Source organism: Lutra lutra, chromosome 5, assembly GCF_902655055.1.
Source record: "Lutra lutra chromosome 5, mLutLut1.2, whole genome shotgun sequence".
Classification (NCBI taxonomy): Eukaryota; Metazoa; Chordata; class Mammalia; order Carnivora; family Mustelidae; genus Lutra; species Lutra lutra.
The window spans coordinates 74,789,194-74,810,016 of NC_062282.1; the positions used below are offsets into that span (position 1 = coordinate 74,789,194).

At 51.4% G+C, this 20,823-nt stretch overlaps 2 protein-coding genes across 2 annotated transcripts in view; one reads left to right on the forward strand and one right to left on the reverse strand.

The window, feature by feature from the left end:
* Window positions 1-7,965: 7,965 nt before the first annotated feature.
* Window positions 7,966-15,046, reverse strand: CXCL14 (C-X-C motif chemokine ligand 14). Its single transcript, XM_047731021.1, has 4 exons — window positions 14,790-15,046; window positions 14,517-14,622; window positions 10,702-10,815; window positions 7,966-8,046 (listed from the first exon to the last, which is right to left on the reverse strand). Exons 1-4 carry the CDS (start codon window positions 14,851-14,853, stop codon window positions 8,031-8,033), a joined length of 300 nt encoding a protein of 99 aa, XP_047586977.1. The 5' UTR covers window positions 14,854-15,046; the 3' UTR covers window positions 7,966-8,030.
* Window positions 7,977-20,823, forward strand: part of SLC25A48 (solute carrier family 25 member 48) — a 197,381-nt gene continuing 184,534 nt past the window's right edge. Inside the window, exon 1 of the mRNA XM_047731015.1 lies at window positions 7,977-8,067. The gene's annotated coding sequence lies outside the window, so the exon portion shown is untranslated. The remainder of the gene's footprint in view (window positions 8,068-20,823) is intronic.

Below are 20,823 nucleotides of genomic sequence, written 5' to 3' on the forward strand. Positions count from 1 at the left end.
TTGGGGGTGGGGCAGGCAGCATCCAAAAGCAGTTTAAAAATTACATAACTTTAACGAAATTTAGCTACTGGGTGCAAGGTGGGACTAGGTTTTAAGGTGTTTTTTTCCCCCCAGATGTGAGAGTCTCTGCTAAATTGTTAAATATATTCTTGTGACTAATGTGAATTTATTGTTATTATTAGCTGCCAATTTACTGTGTGCCTATTTTGTGCCACATAGAGTTTTACATATTCTACTTGGATTGTCTCATTAAGTGTTTTTCAAAAAAAAATTTTGAGATTAAGCATTATTACCATTCTTATTTTATAAATGATGAACTGAGGTATGGAAGTTCACCTGAGGTTCCAACTTCTTTTCTTGGTAGATATGTGCCCCCACATCTGGCCTTTTTATGCCTGGTAAATGTCATGTTGGAAATTTTAAAGGTAGGATGGTAATAATAATAAGTAACCATGTATTGAATTTTTACCTTCTGTGTTGAGACATTTAATGCTCAATTATAAAGCGGGGCTTGGGAGAAATTAAGTCACTTGCCCATGGTCACTCAGCTTTTAAGGATAGGAGCCAGGATTGAATGGGCCCATCTGGCTTGCAGTCTGCACTCTTAGCTCTGCAGACACTTGGGGCTGGTACACGATGCTGGGACCCAGGCCCCTTCTGTGATTTATCCCACGAGGGGCTGTTTGACTAGATGGGGGAGGGGAGAGGTACAGAGGACCCCTTAAGGATCTGGGGTGGAGCAGGTCAGGCAGAGCAGCAACTGAACATATCCTGCAGCCTCGGGAACAGGATGCCAGCCTAAGGGCTAAACATGGAGAGGACAGCTGAGTCAGTGAGCCTGCAGGTCTCACGTGCCCCGCCCCCCCCAAGCCTGAGCTGCCACAGCTCCAGGTGGCCCAGTGAAGTGAGGATCTAGCATACCCTGAGTCTTGGCGCTGTGCCCTCTCCCTCACCACAGCTTCTTCCAGGCCTAGAGAAGGAAGCCAGTCAGCAACCTTGTGGTAGGAAAGTGCTCCAGACTTGACTACTGCCAGCAGCAGGCAGTCGGAGGGGAGAGGTGCTTGGAACTGATGTGGGGAGAGGGAGTACACCTTCGTCTCTGCAGGGTTTCCCCAACCTTCCTGATATGCTTCAGCCCTCCCCAGGATCCCTGCCTCGGAATAGGATGATGTCAGAGGCCCATATCTCATGACGGCTCCTCTGAAGTAGCTAATCCCCCACTCCCAGTGCATGCCAACCACATCATCAAGGGACAGTTTTCCCTCAGTCCTCTGGGAAGTACAGCTGCTTGGCTGATTCTGTTCTCCTGAAACCAGAGTCTGATGCTCCCAATTGTCTGGGGAGTCTCATGTGAACAGACACAGAGAAAGGGAGAGGGATTTTGATTTGCGTCTTCATTGAACAGATGGGTCTCCAGAGTGCCATGTGCCTGCTCCCCAGAGAGCAGTCCATGGGCACCAGCTTCAGTTTTTACTTAGCAGAGGAGGCAGACCAGGGCAGAACAGAAGAAACCAGGAGGCTGCCCTGGAATATTCTGTGGGGAGCTCTTCAGGGTTAAAGAGGCACCATTACTTCCAAAGGGCCCACACTAGCTTAGGAGTAGGTTGTTCAAGGGGGGAAACTGACTGAACATTTCTCAGACACAGTACAATTCCAAACCCTCTGTACTCTCCTGTCAGGCCCTGTAAGTGGAGCAATCACAATTTTTATCAATCGCATTAGAACTCTTTTAAGAGAGAAGAAAGAAACACTTCATAATTACACTGAGACAACAATCATAGACCGGACTTGTCTCAGGCAAACCAGGATATATGGTCACCCTACCTGGAAGTGTCCAAAGATTTGACACTGCCCAAGACCACTTGGCTGCTGTGTGGCCATGCACAAGTTACTCAGGTTTTCTAAGCCTTATGTTCCCCATCTGTAAAATGGGACTACTAAAAGGGTTTATTGAGAAAGCACTCAATAACTACTTTTCATGCTGGTGGTTGCAGCTTTTATTAAACTTTGTTGCCCTTCAAAGTGCGGGGAGTCAGAAGGGTTGGTATCTTAGCAGCGATCAAGGAAGTGAAGGTTATTCTACCTCTCATCTTTTCTCAGTTTATAATGTTTTTTTGACTGTACTAATGCATGTACTCAGCTCCAGTCTGTCTTGGCAGATCATTATTTCAAAGGGACAAAAGCCTTTGTAATTTAGAAATGATTCTTGTTCGAGGGCTGCCTTTAAGGAAACAACGGGGTGGAAAGGAAGAGCCTGTTGCTTCACCTTCCCTTTTGCTCTGGGGAATAACTCTATGAGATGAGAGTCTCATTTGCATCCAATTAGACATGCCTACTATTCATCCCACGATGTCAGCTCTCATTATGAAGCCCAGCTGATTCTTTTCAAATCCAGCTTTGAATTAATTTTTGGAAAGCAAAGATGGTTTCACCTTGTTTCTAGCTAAAATGTTGAATCTAACTGGTTGCTGGCGCAGTCATCTTGCTTGTTGAAGTGATTCGGTGGTTGCAGGAAAAGTCTCTGGCCCCTGCTTCTCCAGCAGAATTTGTGTCTACCAGACCCTGGGCCCGAACAACCATGGCATGGTGGTCGGGCTCGCTTTGTGGGGTCCACGCTGGAGAAGGGAGAAGCACGTGGAGGGTGCGGACTTCTGCCTCTAAAAGATGTATGATCACACTCAAGACAAGCCCGGCTAAGGCTGGCTCACTGTGTGGCCCGTGTTGACTAGATAATTAATCTTTCTTCAGTAAATAGGAGGTAAGCCCCGGGTGAGGGCACAGCAGAGTCTCCCGTGGGCCCCGGTCAGCAGGAACGGTGAGACTGTGTGTACTTCAGGGAGCAAAAGCACTGCCACACGCCACTCAGTTTGAATCCTGTGTCTACTGCCTGGAAGCTTTGTGAATACGGGCAGTGTATCCACCTCCCTAGTCCTTGGTTTTCTTATCCATAAAGTGGAGCTATGATGGAATGCCCTGCTATGATTGTCAGCAGGATTCAGTGGAATAAGGTGGGTAAAGTCCTCACCACAGGGTCTGGCTCATAGGCCACACTACCTGGACCGGTTTACTGCCCTTAGGGCTCTCAGGGGGCTTCAGGGAACCGGAGAGCCCTGGGCATCGGTGCACCTGCTCCTTGCTGCCCTCTAGTGGCACATATCAGAGTGGCCCCGTAAAGAGGAAACTGGGAGAGGTTACCTTTAAAGTAAGAAAATTTGGGTTTTATTGCTTTCTTGACCACCTCTGAGAATATCTTCCCAACTTTTCAAAAAGAGGAGGACAGGAAAACACCCTAAGGTTCCTAAAAGCAGGATGATGTCTTCCATGTATAGGAGGTTGCTCAGGAAAGCTGTGGTCAGCTTCCTTGCCCATGAAGTTGGGGAGGCTGGCCCCAGCCATGGCTCACTGGCAGGCCAGATGGCTGGCAAAGTCAAGGGAGAGGAAGAGACATTCATGAAACAGCTGGGGTGGGGGGATGGGGAGGGTAGAGTTTGGAGCTGTGGCTGGTTTCCCCAGAGGTTCAGCTGGGTCGTGGCTGGTGTTCCTCATGCCCCTCTAAATTCCCTAAGCCTTCCTGACTTTTCTAGCTGTGGTGCTCCCTGTCTCTGCTGGCCTCTCTTATTACCAGTGGATCCAGGAGCCACAGGTCAGGCAGAGCCAGGATGCAATCAGCACTTCCTATTGTCGCCTGAGAACAACTTGCAGTTTGCCATGCGCCCTCTCCAGGCTGATCAAGGTGTTGGTCAGAGGTTGCTTCCTCTAAGGCTGGGGGAGGCACCCCTTTGGAGGGGCCCGGAGCCTGCCTTGCAGTCCTCTAGTGCACTGCACTTAGACCCGTGGGTAATTTCAACTGAGTCTGTGACTCGCTGGTAGACCGGGAGTTTCTGGAGAGGTCATTCCCAACAACCAGCATGGTGTGCTACACATAGCAAATGCTTCCTAATGAGACAGCGACTGGGTGGATGAACAGTGAACTCTGCCCTTGAGGACGAGATCGCACGTGACCACGCCTGTGTTCCCCATGGTGCCCAGCACAAGTCTTTGCACATAGTGGTGGCTCAGTAAGTGGGTACAGAAAGCATGTTCTCAGGGTGCTCCTTGAGACTAAGATCAATTCACAGCGTTTGAATACCTTGCAAGTGCTGTTACAGGTTCTGGGAGGTTTTTACAAACGAGTGTAAGAAATCATCCCTGGCCTCTAGGAGCACATCTTGTTAGCTGTTCAAGTTAAAATACGACTATTAAATTGTAGTACCAGTCATATAATAACTCAGGGCCAAGATGAGCTGTCCTGATGGGTGTTGGGGTCACTACCCGAGGTAGAGGGCTGGCTCCATGGGCTTGCAGAGTGTGACTCTCATGGACCCCTTTGCTAAGGTCTGATGCTCTGCTCTGGCCATCTTGACATTCTTAGTTTTTAAATAGAGGGCCCTGCATCTTTATTTTGCCCCAGGACTTGCAGTTATGTCGCTGGTTTTGACCCAGGATCCATGCTGACCGGGAAAAGCTCCGTGGTAGAGGGCTTGAGCTGGACAGAGAAGATGAGCAGCAGAGCTGGGCCAGAGCTCTCCGAGAGGACGTGGTCATCCCAGCGTCAAGCCCCGTGCAGTGCTGCAGCCCGCTCAGGACAGGCCTTCGGGAAGAGTGGGGTGGGGAAGGAGTTGGGGGTGAGGCGTTTGATCCTGAAGTGTGCCTGTCTGTGAGGAAGTGGTGGCTCTGAAGGTTGAGCCTGCATGGGGGCCTGGGCTGCCCCATGTGCCCTATGCCCCTGCCTGCCTCCACAGGGAGGCCTGGGAGAGCCACTTGAAAAGGCAGCCCAGCCTTGCTTTGCTGCACTACTGTTACGGTCATTTCTGGACTGTGGTGGGTGGACACCTCACAGAGCTGCTGGGAAGGCCCCAGGAGAAGAACGATGGGCAACAGCTCTGTAAGCAGGAAAAGGGCACCTTCCCTGTAGCAGAGCACAGTTCCTGGTGCTTGAGGGTCCTCAGCTGGTGTTTAGTGAAGTGTTGGGGCTGAGAGCCTCTTCTTAACTGTCTGGCTAATACTTGTCTGTTGGAGGACAGGGTCTCAGTCATCAGGAAGGATAGCCCAGTCTTTGTTCTCCAGGGACACATGGTCTCTGTAGATGAGATGAGACATTTACACAAAATTTCCCACTCCTTCTGCTCCTTGATGAACTGGGTCTTAAAGTCTACTTCTCCCTCTACAGACCATGTCTCCTAAACAAACTTCTGAACTTGTCTGGGCACCTGTAGCTCAGCACGGCTGGCCGAGTATAGGGAGAGCATGCAGGGCAGTGCCCAGCTCAGTGCCTGACACTGGAAAGGGACATTGCTATGGTTGCTAAGAATCCATTCTGTGCCTTGGAAGATCAGAGAACCAAGGGGGCACCTGGGCCAGCAGGGCTGGAGAGGAGGTGCTAGCACTGGAACCACAGATGAGATAGAGAGAACAAGTGGGGGGATGTGTGTATGGTGTGTTTAGAATGAGTGAAAGGTGAAGCCTGAAATTTGGGGAGCAGCACAGCGAACCCTGTACCCCATGATCCCATCCTGTCATGCCTCCATGTTGCCATACTAGAGATGGGGGGGGGTTCTTCAGCCAACTTCCTTCCAGTGGCCCTCCCTTGTGAGCCCCCATGGTGTGCTGATCTGGGGCCAGGCTGGGTTCAGGGCTCCCAGGGAGAGAGGCCTGGTGCCCGCTGTCCCCTGCCTTGGTATGTGCCCTCCTCCTAGGGCCCTCCTGCTCTGTTCTGTCTGTTGGTGTCTGGGCCTCCCTATCCAGTATTCCTTCTTTCTCCATAATAAAGGGAAATGGGGGACCGGGACCTGCATTCACGATGGCCCTGGCCTGCTCTCTCCTGTTCCCCTCAGCAGAAAAACTGTCAGGCTCAGTTACTGGAGCAGTGTGATGAGTCACTTTGGGCAACTTTCTTAACCTCTGTGGTCCTCAGTTTCCTCAGGAATACATGTGGTATAGCTTGGCATTGCCAGGAGATGAGGCCATGATGGACAGTGTCTACTGTAGCATTCTGCAGAGGACATGCTAGGGCAGGGTATTTGCACTGTGTCCCTATAAGTGTGCACACAGGAAACCATCCTAAAAGTGACGCACACATGGGTGTCTGGCTCCTGGTTCCTAGGGTAGCGCACAGAAAGTGGAGACAGGTGGAGGTTGCCCTTTAGGCAGTTCTGTGCAGTGTGGGGGACATGGGGGCACAGAGACGCCTATTTGAAGGCCTGGCTGAGTTGGATACAGTGGGATGTGGGGCTGTGGGTGGTTTGTGCACAGTACAGAGTGGCCTGCTGTCATGAAGATTAAAGGTGCTGACATTTACCAAGTGTTCAGCCCTGGTGCCCTGAGTGTTCCATGTGAACTGCCTCCTGCAGCCCCCAGAAGTGCCATGAGGCATGTGCTTATCAGCCCCACCTCACAGAAGCAAAAAGAGAGCCTCCATGTTTCCCTGGCCGCGGCTCCCAGACAGCCTGGCTCCAGAGCCCCACAGCCACATGGTGGGCACCTGCCACCTCTCCCTGATCCCCACTGGAATCATGGGGCCCTGGGCCACACAGATCTTGACTGATCCCCCATTTACTCTCTTCCCTAAATAGGGACCCTTTAGTTCCACATGTATGGACCTGGTTATTCTGATGAGCCTGCCCTGAGGCTTGGAAGACCTAGCTTTCTGGCTTCAGGACCATAATGGCATTCCACAAAGGGGACAATATTGCAAGGAATTTGGGAAACATATTTTCCTTCCTTCCCAAAGCATCTGTCCCTGTTTATTCACAATGTGCTAAACATTTGATGGTCATCCTGACCTCACTGAATAGAAAAAACATCAGGAGTCTAGAATTTTGGTACATTTCAAATATATTTTATTACTTTTCTTTTTGTCTTAGAAAGAATATGAAACCTGCATGCAAGGCTAATGGTTTCTGACATGTGCACAGCATATGACACAGCAGTACAATGAGGCATATACTGAAGGGGCAGTGTGTGGAGGGGGCGTTTGAAGAGTATATTTACAAAGAAAAGAATGCGTGGTTGTCTCAGCTTTCAAAAGAGGACTGCACTGTTTAACATTGAAGAATGACACAGGGAAATCACAGATAGAATGCTTCTGTCCTGCTGTTCTGTTGCAAGGAGGGAAAGAAACATGCTCTGAAGGTTCTCCATCACCGACAGAATGTGTGTCTGTAGTTGTACACTGTGCCTGTCTGGGTACACTTTTAAGCTTTCTTGTTGGATTTTGCTAACAGTGTTGGGAACATCACGTGCTTCCAGAGCATTCAGTACTGAAGCAGTGAACCTTTCACAAGAAGGAGAGAAGACCCAACCCCTTCCTTAAGGACCCTATGCTTTGCCATTCCAGAATCTTAGAGATGTTTCCTAGAGTATGCAAAAATAAACCGGGGGCCAGAGGGAGGTGGACGAAGCACATTTCTCTGGCAGCCAAACTGAAGTTCCTCAAAGAACAGAGGCAGAGAGATTGGCTTCTGCTTGCCTGGTAACGGGCCACCGTGGAGTCCCCCTGAGGCTGTGACCAACCATGAGCCCAGGAGAGCCTGTGGTAGCTGTGTGGAGGTGCCAGGACCTCTGAGCTTCCTGCATTAGCAATGGAGCAGTGCTGCTATGAAATGTTTCCACCCAGCTCTGTGTTCCTCCCAGGCGCTTATAAAGCTCAGATGTAGTGATGTCTGGACAAATACAAAAAAGCATTTTTTTTTTTTTTTTTTTTTACGAAGGAAAGGCATGAGTTTCCCCCTTTTCAGTAAAAAGCAGTGTGTGATAAAGTCTGGAGCAGGAGAGAGAAGGGTCTCACATCTGGAAGCCTTCTGCACACAGCTATAAAATGTAAAAACTGACCCTTGGTAAAAAGTGCTTTGTAACAATATATAATTTGTGTCTTATGCCTGTGAGAAAGAAATGTTTGTTTGTTGCCTTTTTTTTTTTTTTTTTTTAAATCTGCAGAGTCCTTCGCTCATCTCCCAGCTGGTGTGACGTTTTTCCATGCGGGATTTTTCACCCTACTCTTCGTAGACCCTAAGAAGAGAAAACACCCGTGTAAGTGGCTCAGGATATGACAGAGGTGATCCAGAGGCCGCCTGATCCAGAGGTGGCTCAGCTGCTTCATCCTTGTCTTTAGGAGCTCCCCTTCCAGCAATGCTGGAGTTTGGGAGAAATGGGGGTGGGAGTGGGAACACCTCAGAGGAGGTCATTACATGGACCACAAAAGCTTACCCAAATTTGGCTTTGTGCATTCTGCAATCCTCAAAGCCCTGTGGAGCAAACCCTCTCTATGTGTGAGGAAACTGAGGGACAGGGGACTTCAGATTTGCCCAGTGAGCACTGACTGTCAGTGGTGGGAACAAGGTCTGTCTCCAGCATGGGCAGGGATGCGACAGGGGAGGACAGGCATCCCCTCCTTCAATTTAGGATTGCATCTTTCTTTGTATTTTGCCCAGAAATGCATGTCCTCCAGAAGAATGCTAGTTCTAGAAGCTGCTGCCTGAAGACTGAAGGGTGGCAGCAGGGCTGGGGCTGGGGCTGTCGGCAAGGCCTGTGGCTCAAGGTCATTTCCTCTAGTGGTTGTGGTGCCTCTATGCATTCCCAAGCTGACTTTTCCCTCTCACCTTCCAGACTGCCTCTCTTTAGGTACTTAAATCCCTTCTCTTCTGCCCCATGGCTATTCCAGGGCCATGCTTCCTACTCAGACAGCCCATCGATTCCTCTGCCTCATTCCTGATTTCTGAGTAAGACCACCTAACTGGGCTCTGCCTGATGCGACTGCTTCCCGTGGTGGCCAGAAGCTGGGGGCTCTGAGACGTGGAGCTGCTGGTCTGGCTCCACAGGCCTGGGCTGCCCGGCTGGCTTCTCCTTCCTCTGCCCCATGTTTAGCACTCTCTTGCTGTCTCTGCAAAGAAGTCTTTGAGATAGTTCCTTTCTCTCCATTGTACATTCATGGAGACATTTTCAGCCTTTTACAGGGGGAGGGCAAGAGATTGCCCCTTTCCTCTCCCAGGACGCTTCAGCTTCCCCAGAAAGAAGACGATCTCATTTTGTAATGAAGTGATGGGAGGCCTGGTAACGGAGATGCTCTCCTCACTGGAATTTGTAGAAATAAGAGCAGGACTGCATTGTCCCATGCCTGCCTCCTCTTCATCAGAGCTAGGGCCCAGGTGGAGGGCTGAGGGACAAAGTGTGCAGACCGCCTGAGTGTCTGCCAGCAGTCGGTAAAGGTGTTCTCAACTCCCTCCATGGCCTGGCCCTGAGGTTAGCCTTGTTCCACTTTGATGACGCAGGGTCTGGAGCGTGACAGTGGACAGGGCAGGTCCTGCTTTTGCCACGTGAGCCACCTGCCCTGACCAGAAAGAGGGCTTGATTCCCATCAGATTCGTAGAAAATAATCTCTCGCTCTCATCAGTTTCTATTTCAAGCAGCTGCAGACGAGGCAGTTTTGGAGGCTGCACAGAAGGCTCGGGGACTGGGGTTGGGCCCAGGTGTCAGCCAGAGGAGAGCTGCTCATGGGCTAAGCTTAGAGTGGAAGGATTGGGTGGGACACTGGGAGGGGTGGCTCAGGCAGCCACTCTAGGCAGGGTGAAGGTGACCCTGGGAGGCCTGGCTTCCTGCCCTGTGCTCCCAGGAAGTTATTCCTCACCTCCACTTAGCCTTAGTTTCCCCTTCTGCAGGATGAGGTGCTGGCACCAGCTCCTGAGGAAGTCCTCTGTGTGTGTGTGTGTGTGTGTGTGTGTGTGTGTGTGTGTGTGTACACGCAAGTGCTTCTCTGAGCATGCAGAGAAGTTCACTACCTGTGAAGTACCTACACAGGTAGGTACAGGTGTACACAGGCCTTGAGTGTGTGAGGAGTGGGTGTGCTCCAGGACAGGTTCTCTTGTATGTGGTATGAGGAAACCAGGAACTTGCCAGACATAGGACCCCAGGGGACTAGAGATGGAAAGTCATTTTCTGTTTATGGGGAAACAGAGTCCAGAGAGGACAGGGGTCTGGCTCACGGCTCCGGTCATCTGTCTACTATTGCTCTCTGAGATTAAGAGTGGCTCTGATTCCCCTAGGGCTAATAATACATTATATATTAATAAAAAAAAAAAAGAAAAAAAAAAGAGTGGCTCTGATTTTAAAGGGTCAAGCCCAAGGTCCTCCCTGCACCTGCATGAGAGGGCGTCTATCAGCTTTCCGGGCAGCAGGGGTCAGGCAGCACCTTGAGGGGAGGGAATGTTGCAGGCAAAGCAGTGTCCTCATCATCTTGTGGTGTTGTACCCAGTGTTACAGCTCATAAACCCAGTTACTTAAGTGGTCATGTTTTACCACATGAGAATCACAGATAGCCATGGGTGCTGGCTCACTCATTTGACAGAGGGAAACAGGACTGGAGACCTTAAGTTACTTCAGAAAGAAGAGGAATTAAGACTACAACTTAAAGCATTAGCAAGGTGCAAACTTTAGTTCACAAAAGGATACATTTTTGATGCTTCCAATTGTCCAAGAGAGCAGTTGCTGCCTTGGGAAGTGGTGAATTCCTTACCCCGTGGAGGCTCTGTAAGCGGGGCTGGGTAGCTGCTTGTTGTGGCTACAGTGGTAGGTGTTCACCCACTGCATGAGGCTGGATGAGCTGGATGGGGCGTAGGATTGGGAGCTGGGGGGAAGGCGGGAAGGAAGGTGCAAGGAGGTGAGCCATACCTGCGCTTCTCGTTCCAGGCGTTGTACCACTTGATGAACCGCTTGGTGCTCTGCAGCTTGGGGTGCAGGCAGTGCTCCTGACCCCGGTACCTGGACACGCTCTTGGTAGTGATGCTGAAATGGAGCAGCATGGGGTGGAGGATTGAGGAGCCTGAATGACAGCCCCTCACTGTGGCCTGTGCGTGGCCCTGGTCTGTCCCAGTCAGGACACCGAGAGACTGTGGCCCCCTCCCTCCTTTCATGGGAGTGTGCCCATGTGCTCACTGCCTGGCTGGCTCTTTGGAAGTTTCTGGGTGTTCCCATAGGCTCTCACTTTTCCCCTGGAGCCCTCAGAGTCTGGGATAGTCCCCCTACCCTGGCCCTATCTCCACGAGGTTGTTGTTTACAGGGCTTATGTCTCCCTTAGAGAACAAAGCTCAGGGGACTGTTCCAGCTTCTCTGAACCTGGGGTGGAGAGGTGGAGAGAGCTAATGCCAGCAAGGCGCACATGCTGAGACCTCTTTCCTTAGACATGAGGAGCTTGCGATGGGATATAGACATGCTCTGTACATGTGGTCTCTGGCCCTTCAAACCCTGTTCTACTTGATCCTCTGAAGATTGTCCCAGGGCTAGGCATTGTGGATCTTGAAGTTAAGTCTTGCTGGCCTTGAAGCCCATTTTGATTCCTGAGCATGAAGTCCCTGTTGTCTCAGTCTTCGGCAGGAAAATAAGACCTCCCTTCAGGCTTCTGTCACCCAGTGTTCCAATCCAGTGGAGGCCCTAGCCCTGTGGCAGAGAAGCAGGTGGCAGTGCCCAGAGTATGAATCCTAGGTCTGTCTGTGGACCTTGGGTAAACTCTCTGAATGGGTCTGCCCATCTGTAAAGTGGGTCTAATACTAGGACATACCTCTTAGGGCTATTGGGTGATGAGATGATACAATCTATGGAGAATGCCTAGCGCCTGGTAGGTGCACAGTGAAGAGTTACTGTCATTAGTATAAGTCATGGAAGATGGTATGGCCAGGGAGAACGAGAAGCTTTAGTGTGTGAGCTCCAGCCTGGACGGGGAGGCAGGACCCATGCCCAGAACCTCTCTGCCCCTCTCAGCCAGGGCAGTGCTAGTGCAGCAGGATTTAGGAGGAAGCTTTTAGGTCGGGGAGGAAGGATGGTATTCCAGAATAAGGACCACATAGGGGACTTGAAAAAATGGAAGGTGCGAGGGGCCATTTCCTGAGAGGTCATAGCACGAGCAAGGGATGATTGTGGACTGCGTGCTGGGGAATGAGCTGTGGGGTTGCAGAGGGGCGGTTGGAGGCTGGAATGGGAAGAGCAAGAAGGGAAGGAGAGAGGTCAGTGAGGGCCCCACAGATTCCCCAAGGTGAAGTGTGGCACATGGGCCAAGTTCTAGGTGGGAGCAGGGCCACTATGAACCAAATATCCCAGTTGACAGGGAGAAAGGAAATGACTCTTGCTACCATTATGGGGGCAGAATATTTCTGGGCAACTTGTTCTCTTCCCTTCCCTGCGCTCTTAGTTTCCAAGGCCCCCCCCACCACCTCAGCTTCCTAAAGCAGGAGTGGGTCTTCTGCTAATGCCTGTGGACTGGGCTCTGCCTTCCCTGGCCCTCCCTGAGACCAGTTGCTCCCCTGGTCCTGTCTTTCCTTCTAGGTTTTAAGCATGGAGCCAGGCTTCAGGGTGGAGTGTGTTTGGTCTCCTCCCTGTGCTACCTGGCTGCTCTGTGGGAACTGAGCCCACTGCTGTCTGCCTACAGCACTGCCTTTGCACTCAGAATGAAAGGATGTGGTGAAGCCTGATGAAAATCCCTTCCTCAGGTCACTGTACAGGCTGAGCATCCCCAGTCCTGAAGGGAGGGGCAGCAGGGGAGGACACTCGACCCTCCCACCACAGTCCTCAACTGCCTGTCACAATGCTGGGACTGTGAAAATTGGTTGTGGGGTGAAGACATGAGGATTTCTGTTCGCAGCAGTTACTCAGAGATTCTGGGTCCTGTGTCCCCTCTCCTTAGCAGTTCCGGGTGCTGAGGGATTTGGCAAGAGTTCAGTGGACGTATGACACAAATTGCCCTTTGAAAAATCTGGAGTCTCCTGGTGTAAGAGCTCCCACTGATTGTCCTCCCCACCCCACCCCACCCCCAGCTTCATCAGAGATTTCTGGGTGACTCAGGGTGAGCTGGCAAACTTGCTTTTGTTCAGCTTTTGTGATTGGAAACCTGCTTTGGCCGAAAGTGTTGGCCCCTCATTTGATCTAGAGACTCTCAGGAGCTTGAGATGGGAGAGAACGGTTAGCCTTTAGGGAGGGGAGACCTGGGTGTGGGTGAAGGTTTGGGAGACACTGACTGTGTTCAGACCTCCAGAGCCCCCTGCAAGTTTTCACAAGGCTGCATAAAGCCTTCTTGCACCTGCCCACTGCTGTCAGTGTCCTCTCTATTCTGAAAAGTTTTGCCAGGAAAAAGAGTAAGCCTGTTTATCAAGGGTTCTATCCTTTTGAGATGGCTCTGCACCCCATACCCTGCTTCTCGTTCTCTGAAAGATCTTGACACCTTGCCTTGGGGGCAGGGTGGTTTTCAGCACTTAGAAGAGTGCAGACCTAATTTTCAGTGTCCCTGTCATCTCCAGCCCCCTACCTGGGCGCCATGGGGACGGGGGAGGGCTTGTAGCTCTTCTCTCAGCTCATGGGAATCCTGGACCTCACCAAAAAGGATTTTCCGGCAGTTTTTCTGGACTTGGGTTTGCAAGGCAAGGGGCAGGGACAGGAGGTTAATTTAGGTGCCTGGGAGGGAAGGCAGTGGGGTTCAGCTCAAGCCTGATGGCTTTGCAAATTCTCCTGACTTGAGCCTGGCTGGACAGCCCCCAGGTGGCTGTAGGGGGTGGGGGTTGCCTTTGCATGCCCTGTGTGGAGGCCTTTGGGCAAGCAGGTCCAGCAGACGGAAGGCACTTGCCCAGACTGAGAATAAAGTGTGTCCTGTTGCTGGGGGAGGGGAAGAAGGGCCAATGGTCCGTGGCAGATATTTGGTGGCTGCTTTGCCAAGGGCTCCCTTCCTGGCCAAGTGCATATTGGTGGGGAAACAGTGGTGCTGGACTCAAGTGGTTAATTGGGAAGGCAGAGGAGCAAGGAAACGCAGTGTTCTCTCACTCTGCCCCAGTTTTTAAAATATTCCTCGCATCCCCACCAAGCAGGGCTCCAGCTACATGGCACATTAACCCCAGCAGAACACTTTGCACAGCCCCGCTCAGGCTCAGGGACCCACGGGAGTCCAGCAGGTGGTGGAAGATCAAGGATCAGTCTCAAAATGAAATCGCTAGAAGCCAAAAACTGGCTGTCTGGGGTCCCCTGATCCGAAAAAGGCTCTGAAAGGAGGGTCTGAGGACTTAAAGACATTTGTTTTTATTTTCTTTCCAGTAACAGAAAGGCAGGATGCCTCCCAGTTTGGGTGCAAGTTCAATAGTTCTGGGTGTGTTTTGAATGCTTTGAATCCGGATTTTTAAAAGTTGGCACAAGGGGAGCCATTTAACCCTTGATCACCCCAGAAAGGTGGGCAGTGCATGCACCTAGGCTGCCCATTTGAATCTTAGCAAAGGTGAACCCAGAGGGCTGTTTCCGGCGGAGCACGGGACACTGACCCTCTTTCCAAACTCCCTTTCACACTGTCGCGCCAGCGTCCCAAGGACTCGCTGGGCAGTTACAAAAGCTGGTCCAAGGCCTTGCTAGAGGCACAGAGGAATGTTTGTTAGCCCGCCCGATCCAGCCCCATGCTGTGCCCCAGCACCGGGTTAAGAGCAGCGCGGACACGCTCACGGTGAGGAGCCAGAACTCACATAACCATCTTCTCCTCGCAGTGCGGGTACTTTGGCTTCATTTCCAGCTTCTTCACATCGCTGTAGCGAATCTTGGGCCCCTTTCGCGAGCATTTGCATTTGGACCCTGCAAGAGAGAGCGCGGGGTGCCGTTCAGCTGCGTGCGGGGTCTACTGCCCCGGACCTCCCCCGGTGCCCACCCAGAACCTCCACGGTCCTAGGAAGCCCGGCAGCCCGCACCCGGGTGCCCCAGGACGGGACGGGACTGCGACGAGGGACCTCCCGGGCACTCACCGTCCACGCGTGCGGCGCACAGCGCCAGGAGCAGCAGGAGCAGCGCGGCCGACAGGAGCCTCATGCTGGCCGGTGGGGCGCGGCGCGGGAGCAGGGACTGGGGAGGGCGCCCGGCCGGCTCGGCTCTCTCTGCCCGGAGCGCGCCTCCCGGCTCCGCTCGCTCCCGCTGCGCCCGTCGGTGGGTGCCTCGGCTACCGCGCGGCGCTTCTGCGCTCGGCTCCGCGCTTTCTCCGCAGCCTCCCTCCTCCCGCCCCGGCCTCTTTTAAATCCGCTCCTGCCCTCGCCGCAGCGAGCTCATTAATATGCAGAACCACTCGGTGACTCACTGAGATTTCTCAACGAGGTGGGGGGAGGAGACCTTCCCCGCCCCGGGACCGTGATCACAGCGGCGCTCACTCGCAGCCACGCGCGCACGGGCACACTCACGCCCGCTGCCCTCTCACTTCTGCGTACACTTGCACACCCGGGCTCCAACCCTCGCATACGGCCAGCGCCCCAACTGTACCAGACACTTAAAGGAACTGCTTTTCTGCTTCCACTGGTTTCCCCTGGCCAGACCGGCCTGCTGTTCTGAGCCACTGAGAGACCCAGGCCCGCGGCCCAGATCTTCTGAGAACTGAAAGGGTTTTGGAGCAGGTGCCAGGTGTGGGTGCCAGCAGGCCTGACTCCTAGCGTGTGAGTTGTCCTTGTTGGGCCAGCAGCCTTGGTGGTCAGAGCACAAGGCCAGGTCTAGAGGGAGGGTGCCATAGGTCGGACAGCAGCAAAGCCATTGCCTGTGGCCGCTGGGGCTGCCTCCAAGGGTGGGTGTGAGGGCGATTTGGTCACTCTGAGAGGAAGGCTTCCTCAAGTGGTGTGTGTCTGTGGGAGCTGCCTGTGCGGTGGGGAGAAGCAGCCGGGGGTTCCTCATTGCCGTACCATTCTCTAAAGCCTCTGCCCAGGAGGGACACATGGCAGTGGTAACCTCCTGGACCAAGTCCATGTTCCCCACCTATGCCAGGCTCTGTGGTGGAGTGGCGTGGGCCAAGGCATGGCAAAAGAAGTACCTGCTCCATTCCCTACCATTGCAAGCAACTCAACTGCTCCAAGCCTTCAGTTTGCCTCTTGTGCCTGTCAGGGGGCGACTGTGAGAGCTGTATGTAAGATCAGACATAGAAAGTGTTCAGCACGGTGCCTGACCTGTACTTGGTGCCCAGGAAATGGTACTCCCTGGTATCCTTATAGGATGTATTTTAGTATGTATTCTTTTGATTCTTGTAAGTCCTTTTCTTTTCTTTCTTTTTTTTTTTTTTAAGATTTTATTTATTTATTTGACAGAGAGAGATCACAAGCAGGCAGAGAGGCAGGTAGAGAGAGAGGAGGAAGCAGGCTCCCCGCCGAGCAGAGAGCCCGATGCGGGGCTCGATCCCAGGACCCTGAGATCATGACCTGAGCCGAAGGCAGCGGCTTAACCCACTGAGCCACCCAGGCACCCCTGTAAGTCCTTTTCTAAGTTGGTATTTTAATTCTTTATTTGACAAGCATGGAAATAGACTCAGATAGAAGAAATATCTTGTTTAAGATCCTGTGGCCAGGAAGCAGGTGGCCTAACTGGGAGGGTCCCTAGTGTATGGGGCTGCAGCACGGGGGCACCAGTCTCCCGGCTGTCCTGTCTCCTTCATGCACTTGAAGTGCTTCTTTCTTAGACCCAGCGACAGGGGATGGAGTGTCTCAGACTCCAGGGGTCCCTGGGCTTGGCTCCCAGGCCAGAGCTGAAGCCAGGGCAGAAGCTGCCAGGTTCTTCCGGCTCGCACAGCTCTGTGCTGTCAGCTCAGTAACTCTCTGGGGGTACAAATACCCAGAGAGGGTCCTGGAGAGGATGGGGAGGGCAGGATGCTGGGGGAGAGTAGAAAAACGTGTACTGTCTTTTCCCAGTTTGAGTCTTTGGCCGCCTTGAGAGGATGCTTGGCCATGAAGAGCCTGCAGAGCTCATGAGCTGGCTTCAGGCCATTTCCTGAGTCCTATGCATGCAGTCGTATCTATACTTAAAGCAAGGCCAACAGCTGGACATTTGGGTTTATGCAAAAGAGGAGTACAAGCGAGTGATTTTGGGCATTCGTGTTAATTTAAAAAATTTTTAAACCCTTGAAATTTTTTTCTTAGTACAAAATCAAAACCTTTGTTACAGAAAAATCAGAAAACACCGGCAGAAAAAAAGCATAGAAAAAACACACTTCCACCCATCCAGAGGTCTTCACCAAGATGCCAACAGTGTTATCTTTTTTAACCCTTTTGTCTTTGCTTGCATTCATTTGCATCAGTGTGATCGGTGTGCGCGTCCCATTTAATAACCTTCTTGTTTTACCTATCATGGTATCACCAACATTCTTCCATGTGGCTGGTTTTGCTTCTTCACGCTCTCTTTTAATATCGTCATATGAGGTCATAGAGCATTGTGCCTGGGACCTTGGTGTCTCCGTGTCAGACTGCCTGGGTGTGAATCCTGCTACTAGCTGTGGGATCTGGGGCAAATGACTGAACTCTTTTCAATATTGACTTTCTAATCTGTGAGATGGTGAGGAGAATGGTACCCGCAGTTTAGGGAGGATTAAATGAGATCACACCTAAAGAATTTAATGTAGGCCCCATCACAGAGGAAGTGCTCACTATGTGCTGTGTGTAGTTGTTAGTATTTTGGATGCAGCATATGCCACTGTACCGATGTGTCATGATTATTTTAAGTAATTACTCTCTGCTAGGTATGTAGATTGTTTTCCACCATATTATCTCAGAAGCAGTGCTGTGTGACAGATATTCTTGTGGCTCAATTTTGAGACCCTTTAAAATTTGATCATGTCTCGGGGTGCCTGGGTGGCGCCATTGTCAAGTGTTTGCCTTCGGTTCAGGTCACGATCCCAAGGTCCTGGGAGCCCCACGTCGGGCTCCCTGCTAAGTAGGGAGACCACTTCTCCCTTTCCCACTCCCTCTGCTCGTGTTCCCTCTCCTGCTGTCTCTCTCTCTGTCAAATAAATAAATAAAATCTTTAAAAAAAAATTGACCATATCTCAGAATCATTGGGCCATGTCATGCCCGTTTTAAGTCTTTTAATACAAATGGCCCTTTAAAAAATATAATGCATTTTATTCTGCAAAAAAGCATTTCTCACCTACCAAGTTTTCTCAGACCATGTGAAATAGTTTTGTTTTGTTTTTTTTTTTAATTAACAGTGCTGATTGGTTAAGTAGGATCTAACAGCATCAGGGATCATGGTCACTGAGCTTTTATAGGAAAAAGTGAGCCCTAAAAATACGGGCCAGGTTCCCAGCTTCCGGGGTGAGATCATAGGTCAGGCAATCCCGTGTTTAGTCCCTAGTTGTACTCCTTAGTGTATGTATGCTCATCTTTGGTTTGCAGAATATAGCTGTGTGTGTGTGTGTGTGTGTGTGTGTGTGTTTAAAGATGTATTTATTTATTTGAGAGAGAGAGAGAGGGCGTGTGCGAGCATGCATGCCGGGGGGAGGGGCAGAGGAGAGGGAGAAAGAATCTTAAGCAGACTCTGCACTGAGCATGGACCCTAATGCAGGGCTGGCTCTTAAGACCGTGAGATCACGACTTGAGGCAAAACCGAGAGTCAGATGCTTAAGCAACTGTGCCACCCAGGAGCCCCAAAATACAGCCATGTGTTTCTGCAAGCAGAGCTCACTCCTGTTTGTGTGAGTTCTTCTGAGGGTCACTGGTACAGGAGAGGATGGGAGCCTTCTGCTGCTGGCCTGTCTGTGGACAATGCTTCTCAACTGGGAAAGAGAGTGCACTCGACCTTTGACTTACCTTTAGGGTGCAGACTTTCTACTGAGCTCATGTGGGGCGTCTTTGAGCAGGTCACTGGGGCAGGGTGAAGTGGATCTGGGTAAGACAGTCCTCTGCACACCAACACTGTCTAATTGAAGGGGATCTCTGGAGTTTGGTGAAGGACCACAGATATATCCTGCCCTTTGGAGCACAGTCTGGTGTGTGTATGTGTCTGTATGTGTGTGTAAGTACTAGCAACTATTTATGATCATGATGGCTTTTGTGGAAGGGGTACATGAAAGTTGTGGGGGGCACAGAGGTGGGAGGAAGTAGAAGCAGAAAATCATTCCTTGAGGGAGTGGGAAAACTGGCTGAGATCGTAGGAATTTGCATATTTATTCTGTTCACGGTAAGTGACTACCCGCTCTGTGCCTGACTCTGTGCCAGGTGCTGGGGATTTAAGGTGAACAGAGGAGGGGTGTACTTGTTCCTAAGGAATTCAGAGTCTAGTGGGGAAGACAGACATTAATCACACAACCAGAAATGCACATGAAGTTACTCCAGAGCTAGATGTGCTAAAGGGAAGCTGGGTCTCATCAGGGGATCTCAGCAAGTGGGTAGGCGGAGGTGGCTTCCCAGAGGAAATGCCCCCTGGGCGGCAGTCTGAAGGATGAGAAGGAATTAACTAGGTGACAGTGGGAGGAGACCACTCCTGCCCCCTTGTACTCTCTACTCTTCACACAGTGATCTCCTGGGGTTAATACCCTGTTCAATGCCCTTCTCGCTCCTGATCTCAGGAGTCAAAGCCAGTCCCCTCGTGACCAGCATCCACCTTTCTCTCCATGGCCATTCTCCACCAGAGTGCCTTGTCCTCTCCTTCAGACACGCCAAGCCTGTCCCTGTCTCGGGATCTTTGTCCTTGCCCATACCGCTGCTGTCCAGGTGTTGGCAGGTGGCCCTCTTCTCCTGAATAGTCACTCTTGAGACCGGGTCACACTGTCAGTCTCCTCCTTCCGGTGCCTGCAGTCAACTGCCATTGACCTATTTTACTTTTTACATTGTATGTGCAATAACCTCACATTGTACCATGTTCTTGTTTATTTGGGGGTGTGTGGTGGGTCATCCTCTGGTCTCTGGTTCTGTGAAGGTAGCGTCTGTGACTTCCTTGCTCATCCTCTGTACCTACTGCTGTGCTTGGCCAAATTTTGAGTAAATAAAAGTGTGTTTCAGGCAAAAGCCCAGGGGTGTGATAAAGAATTGCTGAATCTAGGTTGTGTAGACTATAAGGTCAGGTGAGAGGGGGAGAGAGGAGGATGTGCATGTGTGTTCACGTGTAGCGGGTGGGGAAGGGTGGCTGTTGGAAAGACCATGTTTTCAGTCAAAGGCAGTTCTTCTGAGCACATTTGCTTTCAGAAAAGTGTTTGCTGGGAGGAGGAGGAGAAGGTGAATGAGCAGGAGAATGGTTTTCCCAGGAAACCCTGCAGGTATCTGGGTCCCACCCCAAAGGTCTGCAGAGCAGGTGGGTGTTGAACTGGTTAAGGCTGGTTTCTTGCTCAGGGAGCCCAGGGAGCCGAGAGACAACACTTCCCCATGGTGGAGGTCCGTGTACCTTTCTCCTAGTGTCCCCCAGAACATGTGGGATCCTGGGTGGCCAGTTGCCTCCTCTTTGGTGGCTTTCCTTTAGCACAGTTCTGCGTACTGACCCCCTCCCCACGGCCTTGCTCTGAGGGAGAGAGGGATGCAGATTGAGGTTTCCTGAGGACAACTCTTGGTTTTGTTCTTTATACTTGGAATGTTTAGAGAGCCTGAGAAACCGAGCGTAGAGGAAATGGTGCAGGGGGTAGCCAGGCAGTGTTGAATTAGGCTTCGGGCAGCCTTGTGGCGCAGAGGGGCTCTGCCGCTCGGGTGGGTAAGCGGACATGCAACAGGATGCTTGTGGCAGACACGACAGACCCACGATCAGCATTTATCTTCCCATTTATTTGTTCAGCACCACCTCACTGCAGACAAGCCTCTTTACTATATCAAGAACACAAGCAAAGGTATTTTCAAAGGGGGCTCTAACAAGTAAATGAGCAAAGGACATCAAAGGGCAATTCAGGGGGAACACAGAAAGAAAAGCAATTATTAGCCAACTCATGAAAGAATGTGCATCCTCATTAGCAATCAAGGAAAACCACATGAATGCTGCAGTGTCATGGCATTTTGGTTTGGGTCCTACCCGATAATGAATATTTATTTTAAAGCGTAACATTCAAAGCGGACGACG